Genomic DNA, 21846 nt, shown 5'->3' on the forward strand with positions numbered 1-21846 from the left:
CCTATTCTGAGGGAGCAAAGTTGTCATGTTTATGCGGTTGTCGGAAACTGAATCCCTTCTTGTCTGAGCCAGGGAAGTTCATCCCTCCCTATTCATTTGAGAAAGTTTCCAGTGACCTCTGAGCTAGCTGGCGCAAACCTAATTAAGTTTTACATAGTCAGTAGAGACCTAGATGACCTCAGTCCTACGTCTACACTGCTGTTTATGTTATTCCAATGCGCAGAGCCTATTGGGAAAATAGGAACTACACTACACCGCAAGGGTCCTCACTACCTCCAACATTGTTTAACCTGCTCCTGGAACCTCTCACCAGGTACGAAAAAGGTATTAATTCCCTAATCCGTGGAACAAGAGTGAAGATATTGCCACCTTGTCCTCCACTACCATTGGGGCTTGTGCTGCTCCTCTGGTTGCCCAAACTCGTAGTCCTGATGAAGACTTGCATGGCCACGGTCTAACTTGCCTAAAGGCCCTAAGACGAGTCGAAACGTCCACGCTTTATAATTTTTGTCCTGGATGGTGTAACACACTTTATAGTGCAATATAAGTTTGGAAGCAATGTCTTCATTTAATGTAAATTGTGTTTAGAATCTACACTACATGCTAGGCCATTAAGAAATTGTCTATTGTGCGAATTTACTGCGTATATATACAAAACTGTAAATATTATTCTATGTTTTTTTTCTTCTTCTCTATTAAGCACTCTACATTTCAATTTTCTTCACATTCTTCTTTGGGCAACCAAAAGTTTTTATATTGAGATAGCCATGAATGCAATGAATTAAAATTACCCCAGAATCTAGAATTATTGCTGTTGCTTTTTTGTATAAAAAAAAAACATTGAATGGATTGGGCTGATCTATTGGACATGTCCCATAATTAAGAGAAAGTTTGAATAATCACTTGATTTACCTGTTTGAGCAATGATTTCAAGCTGGCAGTACAAGCTCTAGTTATCCCTTGTGTGGAGTACTTAAGTGCCTCTCTATGTGGCCTTCCAAAAACTACAACAGCACCCCTAAGAGCCTCAATAAATGCTGCAGCAAGACTCCTCACTGGTTCTAAAAAAGTTCCGATATTTCCCATACTTCGGCATGCATCAGTTGCTGCAGTGCAAAGTGCAGTGGTTCGGCGTGCTGTGCCCTCAAGTCGCTGGGCAGCAGCTCGGTGACAGTCATCCAGCTGCATCGGTGAGATGGCAGTCATCTTGCTCCAAAAGAGTTCTAAAGTTCAGGGGTTAGGGCCCCACTTTTTATAGCCTAAAATAATTTTTCCTCTTAGGCAGCAGAGAGTGACTGTGCCCAGCCAGAACCACTTCTGTCCTATCTGGTGCAGCTTCCTGGCAGGAGATGGAGACAACATTGTCAGGGGCAAACCAAGATGCAAGGAAATCTCCTTCCCTACTCTAAATGCAGCCCAGGTATAGTCAGCCCAATCCTGACCCACCCAGACTATTTGGAGCCATTGCTCGTCCCCAGCTCCTCTTCTCCCAAAGCTAGACAGTCAATCCACAAACCCAGTGGAGACACACTAGATGGGTGAGCAGACAAATACCTACTTTCTAAAAGTGGTATTTTTTAAACACTAAAATATGCATCTTTAGATTTTGAGTTCAGGCATTTTAAGCTGTATTTCTCTACCTTGTTCCCAGGGCCAGTTTTGTTTATAAGATGTTATAAACAAACTTCCTATTCTGTTCTATGGGAACAGGTAGCCTTCCAATAGTGAAAAACGACAGAAATTCAGTATCAGGACAGGCCACACATATTAGTGCATATCCTACCTTTCACATACACTGCACTCTGCCCCCAGAGATACTGTGGCCTACCTTAGGGGCGACTCACATGTAAGAAAAGGGAAAGGTAGAGTCTGGCAAGTGGGTACACTTGCCAAGTCAATATGGCAGTTACAAACTGAGCATAGGCTCTGCAATGGCAGGTCTGAGTTACCCTTACAGTGCTACTTCTTTGAGTGGCGCAATCAGTGCTGCAGGCCCACTAGTAGCATTTAATTTAAATGCCCTGACACACTTAGTTCACTTTACTGGTAAATCAAATATGCCAATCAGGGAAACACAAATCCATAACACAATTTACCCGGAGAGCATATGCACTTCAGAACTGATCAGCAGTGATAACGTGCTTAGAGTCCTAAAACCAACAAAGACAGGTCAGGAACAAATAGGAGGAAGAAGAAAAATGTTTGGGGATAACCCTGCAAGAAAAGCCACTTCAAAATGTTGGATCATTTACAAGCTTTCGAAGTGATGTTTGAGGAGCCCATTCTCCTAACCTGGTTCTGTGTATGCATGGAATGGATGTGAGTAGACGTCTTTAAAGAACGAGGTGTCTGAATGGCTTGTAGAAATGTGATTTTTGGCAAAGATTGAGTTTTACACAGGATTGTGGGTAAACAAAAAAACTTCTGAGAGCCATGTAAGACACTCCAACCTGGACTCCCCCAGGTGGATAGTTTTAAAAAATGTGCTGGTTTTATAGGTTTCTCTAGGTGCCTGCTGAGCTGTACTCAAGATCCACAGCTGATCACAGTGCAAAACAGCTCAATTCGTTTTAGTTGAGAAATGTGATGTGTATCTGTTGCATTTGATGCCCTTTCCTCTCACAGGCACTTGGCCTATTCACACAAGGGAGGCACCATTATTTTTAGGAGACATGGGGAAATGCTGGGTGGTCGACCATTTATTTGTCCATGCAAATTGCAGCAGTTTTCTCCACAGAGATGAAAGGAACATGTGTTTTTTAGGCAACGCTTGAGCAACCATGGGATTCTGGGAAGAAAATATATGGTGAGAGCTGCGCAGGTGTATAGGTTTTTTGTGGGAAATGTGATGTCTATGTTGTTTTTTGCACCCTTTCAAATCATGGGGATTTAGCTCACCCATACAAGTGAGGCACCGTATTTTACAGTAGACTTGTGGGAATGCTGGGTAGTAAGAACTGTGTGGGTCCATGCAAATTCCAGGAGTTTTTCTCACGTAAATGGCACAAACATGTGCCTTGCAGGCAAAGTTTGAGATGTGCAAGGGATTCTGTGTAAAACAAACATTAAGAGAGCCACAAAATTCACCCCATCATGGACTTCCACTGGTTTCTAGTTTTCAAAGATATGATGTTTTCATAGATTTCCTGTTGGTAAATGAGGAATGTGTTGTGTGGTTTGGGTCTACATACGTTTTTCACTGGGAACCAAACACACAAATGTCCCACTTGACTCTCATAGGGTAACGTTGCAGAGCAGTCCAATGTCTTCTGTAAGGAGCTAGTAATACTATCGGCCTGTGTATAATTGTAAATCAATGTGTGGTATTGAATAGTCTGTATGTAATAAATGTATGTTTTGAAATAAAAGTCACAAACTAGGCAATTCTTCATTGAGTGTTCTTAGTGAGTATATGTGAATAGTGATTACTAGCCCACACCACCTCCTTTCAGTAGTCCTTGGACTGCTCTGCAACGTGTGGTGAGCCCTAGCGGATCAGGTCACCACCAAATTGAAGCAAGTGTGCGGGTGTCTACAGAAACAGCACAGAGTCGCCCTAAAAGATTGGGAAAATCCAACCTAAAGCAGTTTTATTTACAAACAATGGGTCAGGTGCTGAAAGGCATTAGGGGGCGTTCCTCTGGGAACCTTCATATCTGAGCAACGGCTCCCCCACTGCTCCAGGGAGAGCTGCACTGGATTGTCTGGCAGGTAAGGGGTTTCTCTGAAGCATGTTTTAAGGCATCACACAACTCTGCATAGTCCCTTCTGTGACAGGTTACCTGTGCCCAGCTCCTAGGATGTGCATGTCAGGAGTCTACCAAGCATAGCCCTCACATGGTGCACATGCATGTGTACATGTGTCCCCATGTAACTTGACCCCTACCACTTACTCTGGCTGCATCACAGTTGCCTTATCTTACAAGGCGGACACAGGTGGTAAAACAGGCAGCCCATTTTACCATTAGTTTACAGTGGGTGTGTACCAGGTTATGAGGCTCTCCCACAGTAAAAGGTTAAAGTTCAGGTGAACAATAATGGAAACATCAGAGTGGTCAGATGGTCAGAACCATCTTCTCACATTCCCCTATGTCCTCCCTGAGCTGCAGTCCAAAATCCATAGCTAGCTATCATGCAGGGTGAAACATGTTGTCTTCTACATAACATTTTGTGGTGTTTTTGTTAAATGCACAAGACCCAGCCCCTTGTGAATATGTCAGTACAGTCCATATTACAAAAGGGGCCATTTCTGTAATAACATAGGCAACAAAATTGGGAGCACTAGTGTAAAACAGCCACTGTTTTTTAATAATTACTCATTTAAAGAACCTGTTGCCTGTATTCTTTACTGGTTGCACAAGTGTGAGAATGAAAACAGATATCATGTGGCCCATAGACAGGATCTTATTCTGGCAAATCAAAAAATAGTTTGGTCTTGGCCACAGACAAATGTAGCTGTCGCTAGGCAAAACTATTGCTTTGAATAAAAATATAGATGACTTGCTTATCATTTCACATCCTATCATTTTGTTTGTCCAATCTAGAGGTGCTTTGTGGATTCACCAGCTGTAGATTGGCCTTTTTATCTTTAAATAGCAGTATGTGTATTGGGATTGATTGGCTTTCTTGCCTATTTTAACTCTTTGCTACTTATTTAACAGCGTTTATCCCTTTTCTTTCAATGTCCTGCCCAAAAGATCACCTTAGTTTAAACTCAGCCTGTGGAATACATTTAAGAACCAAATCCTCTCCTCAACATTGGAAACAGTTCTTTATGTTTGCAATTATTAGAGACATGCTATTTCCTCTTTTATTCACTTTCATTTTCACATTTAGTTTTTGTTTTATGCCTCATTTGTGCGTGTCTGCCATTATGTTGTGTAATAATGTGGTTACCCTGACCCCAATATAGCTAGATTGTAAATCTTGAGAGAACAGTAAAAAAGCCACAATCTCACAGACGTAGGGAAGTGGAGATCTTGGGGTTACTTCTGTTCCATCACACCAACCCTCAGCCATCTTGACCAGGCCAGAAATGTACACTGTTTGAGGGGGGGGCTCTTACATGATGACATAAATGCTTCTTCTAGTGTTTTCATGGCTTTCCCTTATTATAGACTAAGATCCACCCCCACCCTTCATTCTGACACTTTTTGAAATGAATCCACATAACATGTTTTAATCCTTGTATCTTTTATTTAAAATATTGACAGTAAACATGTCATATTTTTCTGGGTGCCCTGGTCGGCTCCAAATGTGCAGATGCCCCTTCAAATGTCCCTTTAAAAGCATGGATGCAGGGGCTCAGGATCACAACTCTTGAGGCTTTTGTGGTGTCTGCTCCTCAGCAGGTCTGGCTGCTCCTCCATTGTTACTCTCTCTTCCATGGTACTGCCTGTGAAGAGGCTGAAGATTGAGCATCTTCAAGCTGACACAAGCTCTTTCAAGGCTGACTGTACAAACTGTTTACTCATGAATGGCATCTGAGAATAAGGTCTATCAAAGAGTGAGATTCTTCTGAATGCAGCAGGGAGTCCAGGAAGCGTGTTACATAGTAAGGTTAATTGAGCACATGCGTGCATGCTATTACATTTGTACCAGGGTAAACATTTCATCTGTAATTAAACACATGCAAAATTATGACTGGTGGTGTGCACCTCAATTCTGGGAAACCATACATGAGTAAAGAATGAACAGGCAATTGTATAGGTGTTTAACATGCATGCAGCTCAGCGGAGACCTATTCATCAACATCTTTAAATCAAGGGGCATATGTATCTTCAAGTCATGCAGCAGAGCAAGTCACCTTGCAGAGGTGCACTGCATGATAAGGAAAGGGCTGGAATGCATTGCCTTTGTCCAGAGATGGCACATAATGTGCGGCCTAGTGCCAATATAGGCAGTCTCACAACCTGCGTTTTTATCCGGATTGTGTTTGTTCAGGAAGGGGCATCTTTTTACACAGAAACAGTCCCCTGAGGCATTTCCTCCTCTTATATGTGCTGCAGAGTGCAGTACTCATAGAAAGAGGGAAATACAAGGCAACATGAACATATGTTTCCTTGTCACCCTTCCCCTCGGGAGGCGTTGCCGTTTTGGCTCATTCCCTGCTCTGCCACTCATGGTAAATCTCAGACTGGATCAAAATGCATGGGATTTGAATGGGAATATCCACATACCACATGCAAATACCTCCAGGAGAAGAGCAAACGAACGCAGCGATCTCTGCTGCTGTGCGAGACTCTGAATTTATCAGCACCAGGTAAGGTGGCCTTGTGTAACTTGATAAATCGCATCTTAATGGTTGCTTCACATTTGCACCCTGTTACATGGTACAAAAGTGATGCCACCCTGTGATGAATATGGCCCTGAATGTACAACTCTGAAATGTTTTGGCAATAATCAATGGGCAAAGGTCTGATGACAATATAGTACATTTGCGGATGTTTAGGAAATGATATGGCAGACAAATGTTTTGATTAGATTCAGAGGGACATATTTATCATTAAATCACACAGCTCATGGATCCACCCTGCTGCGCTGTTCTGCATGACAAGGAAACAGCAGAAATGCTCCATATTTAACATAATACAGTGCATCCCTCTTTTTTCCTGGCTGCCTGGTGCCAAAGCAGGAACTCTTGCACTACCGTGCAAGGATGCCGATGTTGTTAGAAGGTTTGTTTTTATGTAGGAAGGGGAGCCGTCCTCCGCAAAACAATCCCCTGAGGCATTTTTCCCTCTCTAGATCCTCTGTAGAATATGGCAAATATAGGAAGAGTACAAAACAAGCAGAAGCATAGATAATTCCCCTTGTCACCTCCCCCTGGAGATGCAAAGCATTTGGCGCATTCCCAGGTCAACCTCTAATGGTAAATCTGGTAATGCGCCAAACCAATGGGTGTTGTGGGAACACCCATGACCACCCTTAGAACTCCACGCCGCGGCAGAGTATCACAATGCGGCCAGGCTGACCAAGACACGTGGCCACGCCAGGAGGCCTTGCATAGCCTGATAAATCACACCTAAGGTTTGCATCACTTTTTCACCCCATTGCGTTGTACAAAAGTAACACTAACCTGTGATAAAAATGTCCCAGAGTCTATTTGAGGGTGACAATGAGTAAAGTGGAACCTGTTCGAGAGCACTCGAGGTGATACAAGATCAATAGCATCTTCCATTGATAAGAGTGAGCTGAGAGGCTGAGAGCAGAGGACTATTGGTTTAAACCAAAATGGAGTTACAACAAGAAGCAGAAGAAGAATATATGTGGTTCAGGCCAGAAGGGAATAACTTATCTCTTCTATATGATTGGCATGTATGGTAGATGGAATGATTATCTCTTTATGGCATTAACAACTATAAAAGCACTATAATCTGCTACATCATACAATAGATTAACTTTCCTAGGGAACACGTGCAGCTCTGCAATGTCATAACCAGTGTCACAAAGCGCTTTTCTCACAAAATCTTCATCAATGCATAAATGGGGAAACTTGTAGCTCCCAACCATGTAATATGTTTCTTCAAGGCATGCTATTATTACTAAATGCCCTCCTGGTTTTAACAGTGTTGTGACATTTTTCAGGGCAGTAATGAAAGTTTCCTTGTCTGTAACGTGGGCTTCCAAACAGTGAGACAAGAGTAGACAATCAGCCTGTGGGAGTATGGTTGGAGACAACGGGTTACTTTTGCTGACGTCATATTTAACAGGTTGTTTGATTTTCTTTTGCCACATGTCTTGCTTCTCAATCCATGATTCCCTAAAATATAAAGAACAAAGAATAATATGTGGCTTAGTAATTAAAATGCATTGTTTGCTTTCTTTCAGGATTTCACAAATCTGTTTTGATTTAACAAATGGGCACATGAACAAAAATGAATGGTTATGAATATGTATATAAGACATTTTCATTGGTTTATGAAGAGCATTGATAAAAAAGAAAAAACGGTTCATGCCAAACATCATGATTGGAGGAGAATATGTCATAGAGTTATCTACAGGTGCACAAAACATTACATCTGAGAAACACAATATTACAGAAATGATATCTCTTCAATATAACAGACACATAAGCACACTTGATCAACACAGGGAAGTTTAATGCTGCCAAGTAACCCATAACCTATAGATCAAAGAGGTGTGTTTATGGAGTGCCACAGAAGAATGAGAAGCTGAGTGGACCAGCTGGTACTTACACCTGTAACAATAGTACCGAACACAGGTCTCTAAGGGGATGTTTTAGACCACAAAGCCACCCAAGATTAAGCCGGTTTGGTTCCTAGCCTAGGGCTCACCTGTGTTCCTGCTCCAGGGCCTTGAGGCGCCCACAATGTCCTCACCTGATGGCTCCCTCTCTCTCTCATTCTGTGCCTCTTGTTCTTTGTTCTCTTATCTGATTCCTACTCTTTTAGTTTGCTATTATCCTAACCTGATTTACTCTGTTTTGTGCTTTGTTGCTCTATTTGTGCTCTACCTTTAACCTTTCTGTATCCCTTTTTCTCTGTGCTCTGGTCCTTTTCATCGTGTTTGTGACGTTGTCTCCGGCTCTGCTCAGTTTTCTACCTGTCTTTTACATTTTTTTAATCTGTACTCTCATCTGTTTTACCGTGCTTTGACTTCATGCTGTGTTTCTGAACTGTTTACTATCCCATTTTGTACCATTTTATGCCCTGTTTTATTCTGTAGTTTTTGTCTCTTTTTGCCCCTTGCACCATTTGTGTGCCTGTCTTTCTATATGTGTACGTGACCGTGCACCTTTACTTGCCAGTCCCTTTGTTTCCTCTAGTGCTCTTTACCTGTTTCTCTCACTTCTGCTCTCTCACTTCACATCTCCTCTGCATCCCTCAGCCCTGCCCACCACCATCATTGACTCAGACACCTTTGAATACAATTGGAAACATTCTATAGTTGCTCCACTATGAAGAAATCCCTGCATCTTAGCAGGCCACGGTCCTAGAGAAGATCATCACACAGAAACACTGCTTTGAACCTGACCAACCTGCGTTCATACTTTTGCAATTCATTGACCGGACGTACAACTACTCCAAATTGCCCCTGCCTGCAACGTTTCTCACCATTGGTTCCCTTATTTATTCTTTTATTTTTTTATTTTATTAAACTTGTATTGCGCACAGCTACCCTCAATGGGTTTCCCGGTGCCAGAAATAATTATAATTAACAGTGAGCAATGTGCCTTAGCAAAGGGCTCCCAATACACCAGGACAATATTGTCCAATGCATTGTGTGCTTCCATCAAACTTAATGCACACGCTCTGTTTTACTTCTCTTCATGCCTCCTCAGGTATCGTGCTACCACCCCACTTCTTGTGACCTCATGCCTGACCCAGTTAGATTTCTTTCCCAGGTCCAAAAACCAATAATTACCTTAATTTCTCTGTTACCCTACCTCTTTGGTCCCAGTTTCTCACACCCTTCGGTTCTGATTCCTTTCAACCTATGCAGCACAATCAGTACCATTGTCCTGAAGATGACCTGAACTCTACACAGGTCAAAACGCTGTTGACACTCCAGCATTTGGTGCTACTTTTGTGCTTTCATGAAAAATAAAATTATCCCTAACTATTGTTTAATATAAGGGAATCATTAGTTTCTTCATTTTCATGCGCCATTTTATCGCTGTATATTGCATTTTGAATTGTCACCTGCGGCGTTCACTTTATCATCCATGAGCACTATTGTGCACAAGTCTGTAATGGTTACATGTACATTTAATGTAACTGAGTGCCCCAATATTGTCCTTTCCTATTTTTTCAATTCCTGCTTAAATACAGATTCATCCTTGAATTTAACTGCTATAATTATTATTGTCTCCCGGTTTCCTTCCTTTTTCCAACTTTTATGTGCATGCTTTTCTGAAAGTAAAACTGTTTTCTACTAATACCTGTAGAGACATTGTTGCTTGCTATAGAAATTATCTACCCAGTTCTCAACTTGGTTTATGGGTACTGTACACATGAGACCAAAAAAAGTTGGCATTTTCTTGTTTGGCAGGTGGGCAATGCAAAAGAGGTCACAAGGACGAAATTTGCATATGAGAACACTTCATGAAAACATGATCTGAAGTCCCGGGAAAACATCTCTGGGAAGGCAAACAACTATGTGTGGACAGGGATAAAGCTGTGGTAAAATAATCTGCCAAAAATGGGATGGGAATGGAGAAGGTTTAAATTGCTGGACTTAAAAGGGATGTGAAACCAGCCTGATACATACGAGTGACAATTATCTAGTGCAGATTATGGGTTTGGAGGTGTCAACAATGATAACTAAAGATTCAAAGAGGTTAAGGGAGTAGTGGCTAGAGGCTTAGGCATGGTGGACCCAGATGTTGATGGGAAGGGTTTGGCGAGAACAACAAATCCAGCAGCCATCAACATAGCAAGGAAAGAAGTGAACAGGATGACAACAGGTTTAGGATTGGAAAAAGGCTTTGGTGTTAGGAAACCCAGAAAATATGTATGAGGGACTGCTATTATTCAGAAAGGATGGGGTGCACTTATCACCTTTGGGTAATTTAATCTACCTACAGGTATTAAGAAGGCTTTATGGAAAAGAAAACTGCAAGACTCTTATTAATAGGGTGAGGTGGGCAAGAGCACCACCTTTAGAGGGGTGTCCCTCTGGACCCAGTCAGATAGTTGCTCAGGACATGATTTGGGGAATCACAGAAGAAGGCCAATAGAATGTAAAGAGAAAATGAGGGGATAAAAGGATTCAAGTTTAGTCCATGGGCTGGGAATATATTTATAATTGTCGCCAGTAGGTATATATAGTTAGGATTTTTTTGAACAGGGATTTCTGAAAATCCTATGTTGAATAACTTTGGCGTTGAAGGACGGAATTGGCTGAAATATTCAGGAAAATGGCACATTTTGTTTCTGAGCGTCCCCTGAAAGTTTGGGGGAGTTTCGTGAAGTGGGGGCCGAGAAAAAAGGGGGGTCCTAAAACGTGTTTTTAACATTGAGTTTTCCATAGGGCGGTTGGACTCACTTTTAGCTCGAATGGCTGAATGGATTTCTATGAAACGTGGCAAAATTGTAGGAACTGGTAGCCCGATGTGCCTTTGCTAGGTCTCAGGATATGTGCTCCAGTGGATTTTGAGTATTTTAGGTTAAAAAAAATATATATATCTGTGACAGCGTCCCGGTTAGCGCCCCGGTTCGCGTACCAGACGCATAACGGAACTTCACGAGGAGAAGCGTATTGGCTCCCCGGTGACTGTGAACATTCTAAACAGTTCGGAGCGGCCGCCATCTTGTCTCTCGGTAGGATCGAGAGATACGAGGTGGAAATAAACGAAGGGGGAAATGAATAAAAGGGGGCAAGGTAGACCCCTCTTGACCCCCTAAGATTGATGTGGGGGCTATTAAAGGGCCCAGCGGGGCAAAAAAAATAAAAAAATAAAAAAATGTGATTTTTCGCGGGGAAACCGGGTAGCTTACCGGTAGTGTAACGGGAGTCCGCCATCTTGCGTTAAGGTCTAATTTGGACACAAGATGGATGATAAACAATGCTGGGATTGTGTAAAAGGGGTCAAGGGAGATATATCCTGACCCCTAGGTTTTGTGAGGGTGGATGAGGAGGCCCATATATGCCCAAAAAAGTAAAAAATTATTCAAATTTTCGAGCGGTTAGCGCCCGGTGCGCGAACCGGGTAGCGCTCCGGAAAGCGTAAATCGTGAAAATTAGTTAAAAAAAAGTTACATTTAAAATTTATTTAGAGTGATCATAGTTAGGGTAGCTCAGAAAAGAGCTTTTGGGTCTGTGGAAGATTTAGGTACTTATAAGTAGGTACCAATACACAGTCTTAAATTCTGGATGAAAACTCTGTTCCCCTCATCTGAGAAGTGCACACCATCTCCTCTGTAGATATCTTGCATGTAGTAACACAAGTTATTGTTGTAGATGGAGCCCATTCCATGGTCTCTCATGTAAGCTGAAACAGACTTATTTACATGCTTCCTCGCTTTCTCAATTTGTGGACAAAATTGATTGGACCACCTCCATTTCTGTCTTTGGCATATATTGGAATATACCAAGGCAGTTTGAGGAAAAAGTGCCATCAATTGCTCAAAGGTGTCCTTTAAAAGCATTTCCAGACCTACCCCAGTCAAAGTGCCCAAAACATTTCCTCCACAGTGCACTATTATGAGGTCAGGGTTTGGCAAATGCAAAAAGGTTTTCACCAATGGTATCAAATGGTGACGTCTCAATCCTCTCTGGCCAATTCACTTGATTTCCACATTTTGTAAATTGAGATTGTGTAAATTTCTGTTATCAGCATACCTGTGAGCCCAGTGGATGTAGCTATGTCCAAGAATCCAGAAAGAAAACATGGTGAGAGGAGGTTCTGCTGCAGTCAGATGAAGTGTGGGAATGAAATGGCAGTTGAAACAGTAGGAGTTTGTAATGAAAAAAACTGTGGAGTTTCAGTGCTAATGATTCAGTAGCAGTGATTGGTGGATTTTGATTGCTGGAAACAGAAAGTTAGGGTGCATGGATGTGTTCTTTGAAAGATGTAATTCGAATGGTAAATTAAAAATGATGTTATGAAAGATTGCAGTGGATTAGCAGGTGTACTGAGAGTTCAGAGTTCATTTGAAACATTGTTGTGTGAACCTGTAAACATGAGAGGTCTGGCAGGAGGTAGTTGCTATGGAAAAAGGGCAGAAAGGGCAGAGGGGGGAAGGGTGTTGATTTGAAAATAGTGAGGGAAGAGTTTTGATTGGCTAACATGAAAGATATGTGTGATGAATATCAGCATTTCAGTGCCTTTATTGGTTCCAGCCTCTGGAGTGCATACCTTTTATTCGGCTAAAGAAAAATTGGTGTGTTTCTGAGACTGTTTTGAAATTCAAAAAGCATTTGTTAAGGTGAGTTATCGTTTCTATATTTTAGATAAAGACTAGTATGCTTTTTTGCGTAAATAAGAAAGCCAGCTGTGTATTTAAAATGATGTTTTGAGTCAAGTGTTTGCATTATGCTTTCAAAGAAGATTTTGCATTATTTTACCAATTGTAATTGCAGATAATGTAAAGTATTAGTACTGACAAGGTGTGGTTGTACATAGGAACTGTGCTGTGTTTTCAAATTATGATCAGAAAATCGTTTTTAAGGAAAAGGAATGCTTTAAAAAATTATGAGAATTTATTTACTTGTGATGTGACTCCTGCAATGCGTCGTTTTTGCGGAACAGATGCATGATGCATTTGTGTTGTTATTGCCCCATGCTGCTCTACAGTGTACATGTAAAAAGTGATACATAAGTGTTGCACGGGCATTGTAAATACTCTCCTATGTGTGCTTAGCCATTTCAAGTCACTTCCCCCTGGTTCAAGGGCCTTGTAAATACGTCCCCATGTATGACTGGTCATTTGTAGTCGCTTTCCCCGTGGTGCAATGTCCTTGTAAATACGCCCCCATGTGTGCTTGAAAAATTTTGATTTTGATTGTTTGAGTTACATAGACATGTTAAAAGTTATTGAAAAAAAGGTGCAATGACCTTAAAAAAACGTTTTCATGTGTATTAGGGCATTTTAAGTCAGTTCCCCATGAATGTAGGTATATAATTGTTTTACAAAAAAGGTTTAAAAACGTTTTTTGAAATTAATTAGGTTTCTTGATATGTACTGCTAGTGTTTCATAGGTTGTTTGGGGCATATTTACAAGGCCTTTGAGTCCCTTTGATGTAATTTTTCCAATTTTAATTTAAGACATTTCCCCTGGAGCAAGGTCCTTGTAAATACGCTCCCATGTGTGCTTGGGTAATTTAAGTATTGATAGGGTGTGCTTCTACATAGGACGTAGACTACATCTGCATAATGAGATAAGTAAGCTGAAGAAATACAGGTGATGTGATTGTTAAATGTGCAAAAATATTTTCACGTTTTTCAATTATATCACTTGTGTTTCCTAACATTACGAATCACATTGTGCAGATGATGTTTAGTCGTGTTCAGGGAGATAGAGGAGGTCTGGCCTTTGTTGAAGAGTGCAGTGGATATGATTCACTTCATTGGTAGGCCTGTACATGTCTTATCACCTCTGTACTCTTCAACAAGCCTAAATTTCATCTGCAACCCTGAGTAGGCCTCACCTCAAACAAACTTCTAGATAGTCCACACCTTATCCTCATCCTGAATCAATCATTTAAAGTGTTAGGGGCAGATTTATGATGGCTGTGCACCTATTTTGTGCTGCTGTTGCGTCACTTTTATAATGCAGTAGTGATTTACAAGATGCACCATTGAGGTTCCGTGACGATTTGAACCCGTGTTTTCAATGTTGTCGGAAATACATAATATTGGTATCAGCGAACCGCAAATGATCCATTTAGCATATCCTGGTGTTTTCGCTACGATACGAGCAAGAGTACTCCTGTTATGAACACATTTCTGATCTACCCACGGCATCCATCTTAGATCATGGCAGCCATTTTGTGTTTCTTGCCCTCACATACGCAATAACCTCTGATCACCTCATTTCGATTAAGGACACGTAGCCTTAGCCGGAGATTCACCTCTTTCATGACACGTGCACCTTAAACCAGATCACGCTGTAGCTACATGACTCGACAAAGGCTGCCTCCTCTGCCCGAGGCCAGCCCAACTGAACTGGTTCTCGTGTCCATTGTCCCGATCATGATTAGGCAGCCGAAGCCGGTAGCCTTGCCCATTTACAACCCACAAACATCCCTTATCCCGCTTTTCTATCTTCCACACCTGGCTCCGTTCCTTTCTTTCTGAATCTTTATTAGGGGGAGGTAACGAAATTTACGATGAGGCGGTCCGGCTCTTGAATACAATATTGACAAGGGATTGTGATGAACTAGTGGGAACCCCTCTTCGTAGATGTTTTGTATCAGATTTTATCAACGGTTCCTGTGTACGCCAAATATTTATTGTTTATGACACAAAGGTTTTGGGAATGTACTAACATGTGAAGAATTCGCCTGAAGGCCAAAATGTAGTATATAAGGAGCAACCCTGTTTGTACAATTTGAACAGGCTCCTAGATACTGCCCATGCGTAGTTTCTGTGACTTCTGTGTCCCTGCAGTAATAAACCTTTGGTCTTTGACGCCACCATCGAGAAGCCCATGTTTCTGTTCATTTGCGCACCAAGGCAGGTGGAACTCCGGGGTCTTTGGGTGTTGTTCCCTGACACCTCTGGACGGAACCAAAAAGTCCAGAACTCCAATTGGCGCCCAACGTGGGGCGACGTCATTCGGTACCGGTCCAAAAGCCTGAAGAGTTCGAGAAGCTTTGTGTGAAGATTCCTGAGGGAGGCGCCCCACTTCATCGATCCCGGCATATCGCAAAAGTGGCCCGAAGTTCTCTTCCACGAGGGTTCCCGTTCAGGACGGCTGCAGTGGGCCGTTGCCTTGACCGTCGCCCTGTCTTGGACCCGAGGTGCAGCCCTTAGTACAGCGAAACGTGACGGGTTTCTCCTTGGTGACGTCTTCAGTGCCTCAGGTAAGTATTTAGTGGTTGCTAGCTAGTTGGTTACTTCGTGAGGGTTGTTAAAATCCTTTTTGGTTCTTGGTTTGGTTTAGTTTCGTAAGATTATCACTGGTTGTTCTGGTTACGATAATCTATTTGGTTTAGTTTGGGTATCGATACATCAGTTTGGTTTTGGTAGGCCTAAAAGTTCTTGGTTCAGGTGCACATATCTGTTTAGTGTTTTGTTTGTTTTGTGTTCCGGACTGAAAAATGGTAAGTCGGAGAAACTGTATGTTGTCTTGTTTCGGTTGCAACAGTGACTCACGATTGGAGGACTCATGTCTGGTTCCTCCGATTGGGACTCCCCTATATGATTTATATTGTAAACATGGTGTGGGTCCTATATCTTATAATGAGGTGTGGGTCCGCTACACTGAGAAAGACGGTGTCCTTAGTTGGCCAATGCATGGTAGTTTTGAACCCGAAATTCTTGATAATTTAGAAGCGAAATTGTTTAGGAAGAAAGCCCGGCCGGCAATGTTTGATTCTTTCCGTTACTGGCGAAAAGAATCCAAACAGAGAGAAATGAAGAGATTAAAGAAAGAACAGAAAGAGAAAGAAGAGTTGACTCTAGAGCAAGCAACTAAACAGTTGCAAGATAGCGAGTGTGAGAAGGCCATAGAGGTGGCCATTAGAGAGCATAATTTAGCGATCGACAAGTGCTATCCTGCCTTGCCATCGAAAACAGCTAAGATACTAGAGGACCCCGAAAACGATCCTCTGTTGTCTTATCTGTTACGGTCACCTCCACCGTATGCACAAGGTGCTACGGCTCCACCTGTACCTAATATTCAATTGCCGGTTGCTGGACAACCTGGTATTCCTGCTCCTGTCCCTCAGAATCAAGCTCCTGTACCTCCTGTAGTTAATGTGAATGTTCCTACGGCTCCTCCTCTTCCTGGATTGCCGACTTCTATACCTGTATCTGTCTCGCTTACACCTACTGTTCCACAAACTATTTTTCTCGATACTCCTACTGTTCCGCTATCTGTTCCTACCTCTACTGTGTTCTCTACGTCTGCGAGTGTGTTGACTCCACTTTCTGTTCGTCGAAGAATCACTGATTCTGTGTCTAATATGCTGTCTCCTTTCTATAAAACTTAAATCAAGACTCCTACTTCTGATTCTGTTCAGAGATGTAGCCAGCATCCAAGCACTGAGGAACGGGGAATTTTAGATTCCACGGCTCTCAGATGGATCTCGAAGAGTAGGAGATATAGTACGAGAGATGTGTTAGATACATTTATGCAGTGGAAGGAACCAACGCAACGGTATGTCTTTGATGAGATGTGTTCGTTGTTACGTGAGGAGATAGAAGAAGATGATGTTGAATCGAATCTAGAAGACTTAATTAAGGTTCAGAAAGAGTTTGCTGCTGGTATGATAGTAGGTGAAAATATAGAAGAAGCGATGGAACTGATCTTAAGTTTTAGAAATGATCTATCTCTTCGTTCACCGAGAGATTTAGACAAAGGTAAAACGAAGCTGAGTCGCCAATATCCAATGAGGGAGGTTCCTCCAATTTGGCGCGAAGCTGTGCAAGCTGACAATGTTAATGGTATTGTAGCTGCTCCAGCCCAATTCCAAAGGGTGTGGATACACATTCCGTGGAAACGAGCCGAAGTGCTAGCAGTGAAACAGGCCTTGCCAGATCCGCGTAAGAATCCTGCTGGATATTACAAGGAATTAACGCAGACAGTTGAGGCTTGTATAATGAACTTAGCAGACATTGATATGTTATTTGGAAATGTAGTTCCTCAACCAGTGTGGGCTAAAATTCATAGGGAGGATCATCAAGTTGCCTTAGGTGGTGATTGGGCGGCTATCACTGCAGCGGATGGTCAGCAAACGGGTGGTGCAAAACCTGAACCCCTAATTGCTAATCTTCCGGGTAGGATAATCGACTTAATGAAGACTCTGATGCCTGCATTACGTGTTAATTGGGACAAGTTATCTGAATGCAGGCAGAAGAAAGACGAAAGTGTCTCCGACTTCTTCACGAGGTTCGAAGAGACTTTTGTAGATCATAGTGGTCAAGATATGAGCACAGAAGGAGGACAGAGACTGTTTGTCGATAAATTTGTGCATAATTTGTTACCTGAGTTATGCAATAAATTAAAGGATTCAGAGAGTGCGTGGGCTGTTTCTACAACTGCGCAAATACTTGCAACTGCACAATATTACGAAAATAGGGATAAAGAGGAAAAAGAGAAATCAGACAAGAAAACGAAAGATTTAAAGACTAAAGTTCTTTTGCAACAGGCGTATCCGCCTCGCACGAATCAGACTAATATGCAACAGAATTCATATCAAAGGACAGATTATAGTTCAACGAGGCCTCAATATCAGTGGAACCAGTGTGCGTATTGTAAGAAAGAGGGTCACTACAAGAATGAATGTCCGATCTTAGCGCAAAATAATGCAGCAGCAGCTCAGAGAGATCGTGGTGGTTTTGTGCAGAATTCTAGAGGACGAGGGCGAGGTGCTATGCCTCCACAGACGAATGATCGTCCTTCCAATCACTTTGATCAACGAAATGGACAGTCAGCCCAGCAAAATAGATCTCAACAATATCTTGTTGAAGACTATTGTGAAGTGGATGAGGGATTTCAGCAAAATGGGTACTAGGACAGCCATGGACAGAGAGAGGGAGTAGTATCAGTTCCAGTGGATCAGAGTGGGCCTTATGTCGCAGTAGCAACATCAGGTGTAGTCGAACCGTTTCTGTTGGATACTGGTGCCGCAAAAGTTCTATCATTCATGCAAAACTCCCTGGCGCACCTTTGTCCGGCTCAACAAATGTTTCTGTAGGTTTTTCAGGCGCCCCTGTTTACAACCCCATATCTGGTCCTTTGTCTATCTCTGTTGGACCGTGTCAATTGAAAGCACCCCTGATTTTGACGACGGGTTGTAATGAAAATCTGCTTGGTTTAGACTTGTTAAAACGACTATATGCGACATTGTACTGTTCTCCGGAAGGGGTACAGCTTACATTGGGTAAAAGAATCACCTCTCCGATGTACTTGTCAATGGATGCACTCCCGCCAGAGCTGCGTTCACTCCCTGACTCTCTTTGGGCGACTGGTCCTAATGATGTAGGCCTTTTAGAAATACCACCATATGTAGTAACTTTGAAAGCAAATGTGAAATTTCCAAGAATTCCGCAATACAAAATATCTAGTGAAGGTGAGCGTGCACTTTTATTGATTGTGCAAGATTTGATCAAGAAAGGTGTGGTTGAAGAAACTAGAGGAAATGTTTGTAATAGTCCTGTATTACCGATTTTGAAACGAACTGATCCTACAAAGCCTCCAGTGTATAGGTTTGTCATCGACCTCAGAGAAGTCAATAAGATTGTGGTCCCGCAGTTTCCTGTGGTTCCAGACATTACTGCCTTGTTAACATTGATTCCTGCTACAGCTACTTGGTTTTCAGTTATCGACTTGAAGAATGCCTTTTTCAGCATTCCGATAGCCGAAGAAAGCAGAGATATTTTCGGCTTCTGTCTAGGAGGTCGCAGTTTCAGATTTAAACGCGCTCCACAGGGCTACTGTGAGAGCCCATCTATTTACAGTCAAGCATTAAAAAGTCAGTTAGATTCCTTTGTCCTTCCTCCAGGTTCTGCTCTAGTGCAGTATGTAGATGATCTTCTAGTGGCTGCCGATGACAAGGAAACTTGCAAAGCAGCTACGGTTTCGTTATTACATCACTTGTCTAATTTGAATCACAAGGTATCACCTTCAAAAATGCAATACTGCTGCCAAGAAGTGACCTACCTAGGTCATCTCTTGTCAAAGGAGGGAAGGAAGTTGACCCCAGAGAGAATAAAAGCAATTACGCAGATGAGTGTTCCTCGCACACAGAGAGAAGTACGTGCCTTTCTAGGTATTACCTCTTACTGTAGGCAGTGGATCCCAAATTTTTCTCTTTTAGCAAAACCATTGGTAGCTTTGACTGGGAAAAATGTGCCGAGTCCGGTGCCATGGTCTGATGAATGTCATGAGAGTTTTACTGAATTACGAAAAGCATTGTGTTCAGCTCCTGTATTGGGTACACCTGATTACAGTAAGCCATTCACGCTCTACGTTCACGAGAGAGAAGGTTGCGCGTTGAGTGTTCTGACACAGAAGTTTGGTGATAAACAACGCCCCTGTGCGTATTTCTCATCAACATTGGATCCGGTAGCTAGAGCGTTACCTAGTTGTTTGAGAGCTACAGCGGCAGCTGCGGCTTCCATTCGACAATCTGCTGGTTTGGTGATGAACAACATGCTAGTGGTCATGGTTCCTCATGCGGTGGATACGCTCATGAATCGAACGAAGACACAACACCTTACTAGTGCGAGACTATCTGGTTACGAGCTGACATTACTAGCGAGTCATATTCAGATCAAAAGATGTAATGTATTGAATCCAGCAACGTTGTTGCCGGCTAATCAAGAGTCGAGTGATTCCGAACCACATGATTGTTGCTTTAGAACGGAGGAAGAGACAAAAGGACGTATTGACCTAAAAGATACTCCATTATCAGATCCAGATGGCACATTGCATGTGGATGGGTCATGTTTTAAATTGGAGAATGGTGATGTGACTGTTGCTTACGCAGTAACGACTTTGAAGACGATTGTGGAGACTGCAAGAGTGAATCAGAATTCTGCCCAAGCTGCAGAATTAATAGCTTTAACCAGAGCGTGTGTTTTAGCTAAGGGAAAGAGAGTGAATGTCTTTACAGATAGTCAGTACGCATTTGGCGTGGCCCATAGTTTTGGCCGGTTGTGGAGAGAAAGAGGTTTCATTACGTCCCATGGGACTAAGATTCAACATGGTCAGCTAGTTAACGACTTGTTGGAATCTTTACCCTTGCCGACTGAAGTTGCGATTGTGAAGTGCAGTGCTCATAAAGCAATCACGGATGATGTTGGTTGTGGAAATGCTTTTGCTGATGAGACCGCTAAACAGACAGCTAGAGACATGATGAGCAGAATGTATGTTGCTACGTCTGCAAGGTGGATTGCTGAGTCTGGAATGTGTGAGGATACAATGGAAAGTGTGAAAGAGATTCAGAAAGAAGCAACTGAGGAAGAGAAACGTGTATGGAGAGAGAGTACGGGCAAATTGGATTCGAATGGGTGTTGGATTGATTTGACAGAACAGCAGCGTTGGATGTTGCCTGATGCGTATGTGCTTGCAGTGGTGACGATGGCGCATGGAGTAGCGCATATAAGTTCTAAAGGAATCTGTAAGATGTTGGCTCCGGTCTGGAAGAATGATGGGATCAGTAAGTGTGCAGAGAGAGTGGTGAAAAATTGTATGGTATGCCTGATGCATAACCCTGGCAAGGGAACTCCAACTCCTGCTGGTCACTTCGCTCCTCCTTCCTGCCCCTTTGAAGTGATTCAGTTAGACTTCATTCACATGGATCGCTGTAATAATTTGAAATATGTCCTGGTGGTAGTCTGTGCTTTTTCCAGATGGATCGAAGCATACCCATTAAAGGACAACACTGCCCTATCAACAGCCAAAATTCTTCTCAAAGAATATTTCCCTAGATTCGGTATGCCACGGATTGTATGGTCAGATAACGGAAGTGAGTTTATAGGGAAAGTTATGAAGAGTGTGTGCGCCGGCCTAGGTCTGAAACAAAAGTTCCACAGTGCGAACCATCCCCAGTCTGCTGGTTTAGTGGAGGGTTACAATGGCACCCTCAAGCTGAAATTAGCTAAGATACAAGCATCCACAGGTTTAGCCTGGCCAGACGCACTTCCTTTGGCTTTGTTATCAATAAGAGCAACTGTACATTCTAGAGTGGGGCTTAGCCCTTATGAGATAGTGTTTGGCCGCCCGGAAAATATTTGGGGTGTGCCAAGACCTAAGGAGTTTTGTTCTCTAGAATATCCTATGTTGATAGACTACCTTTACGACTTGACTGCTAAATTGAGTCTTATTCACCAACAGGTTTTCGATGCTTTACCAAAGCCTCCGGAGAGTCCAGGGCATCAGCTGAAACCAGGAGATCAAGTGGTTATCAGGAATTTCGCGAGGACGAAGAATCTTCAGCCCAGATACATCGGTCCCTTCCAGGTCCTGCTTGCAACGAGGACAGCAGTTCGTGTAGCTGGACGCAAGCATTGGGTGCACGCATCCCATGTTAAGCGTGTACCTTTACCACTTCCTTACGACGACTGGGTGAAGAAGGGAATTGGTGCCTCCGAGTCTGAACGCACGCCAAAGTTCATCCCTTTCAGCGATGCCGAATTGATTACTGACACTCCGAAATCTGACTCTCCTCCTGAAAAGACTCCTTTGAACTCTGAACATTTGTCTCCT

General features: G+C 42.6%; 1 protein-coding gene across 1 annotated transcript in view; it reads right to left on the bottom strand.

Moving 5' to 3' along the window:
• Nucleotides 1-5180: 5180 nt before the first annotated feature.
• The window catches only part of LOC147718283 (nicotinamide N-methyltransferase-like), a 39479-nt gene continuing 22813 nt past the window's right edge, over nucleotides 5181-21846 (bottom strand). Inside the window, exon 3 of the mRNA XM_086918252.1 lies at nucleotides 5181-7762. Coding sequence (XP_086774378.1) covers nucleotides 7336-7762 — 427 coding nt within the window. The 3' untranslated portion in view covers nucleotides 5181-7335. The remainder of the gene's footprint in view (nucleotides 7763-21846) is intronic.

The sequence above is a fragment of the Lissotriton vulgaris genome, chromosome 4_1 (genome assembly GCF_964263255.1).
Source record: "Lissotriton vulgaris chromosome 4_1, aLisVul1.2, whole genome shotgun sequence".
NCBI lineage: Eukaryota > Metazoa > Chordata > Amphibia > Caudata > Salamandridae > Lissotriton > Lissotriton vulgaris.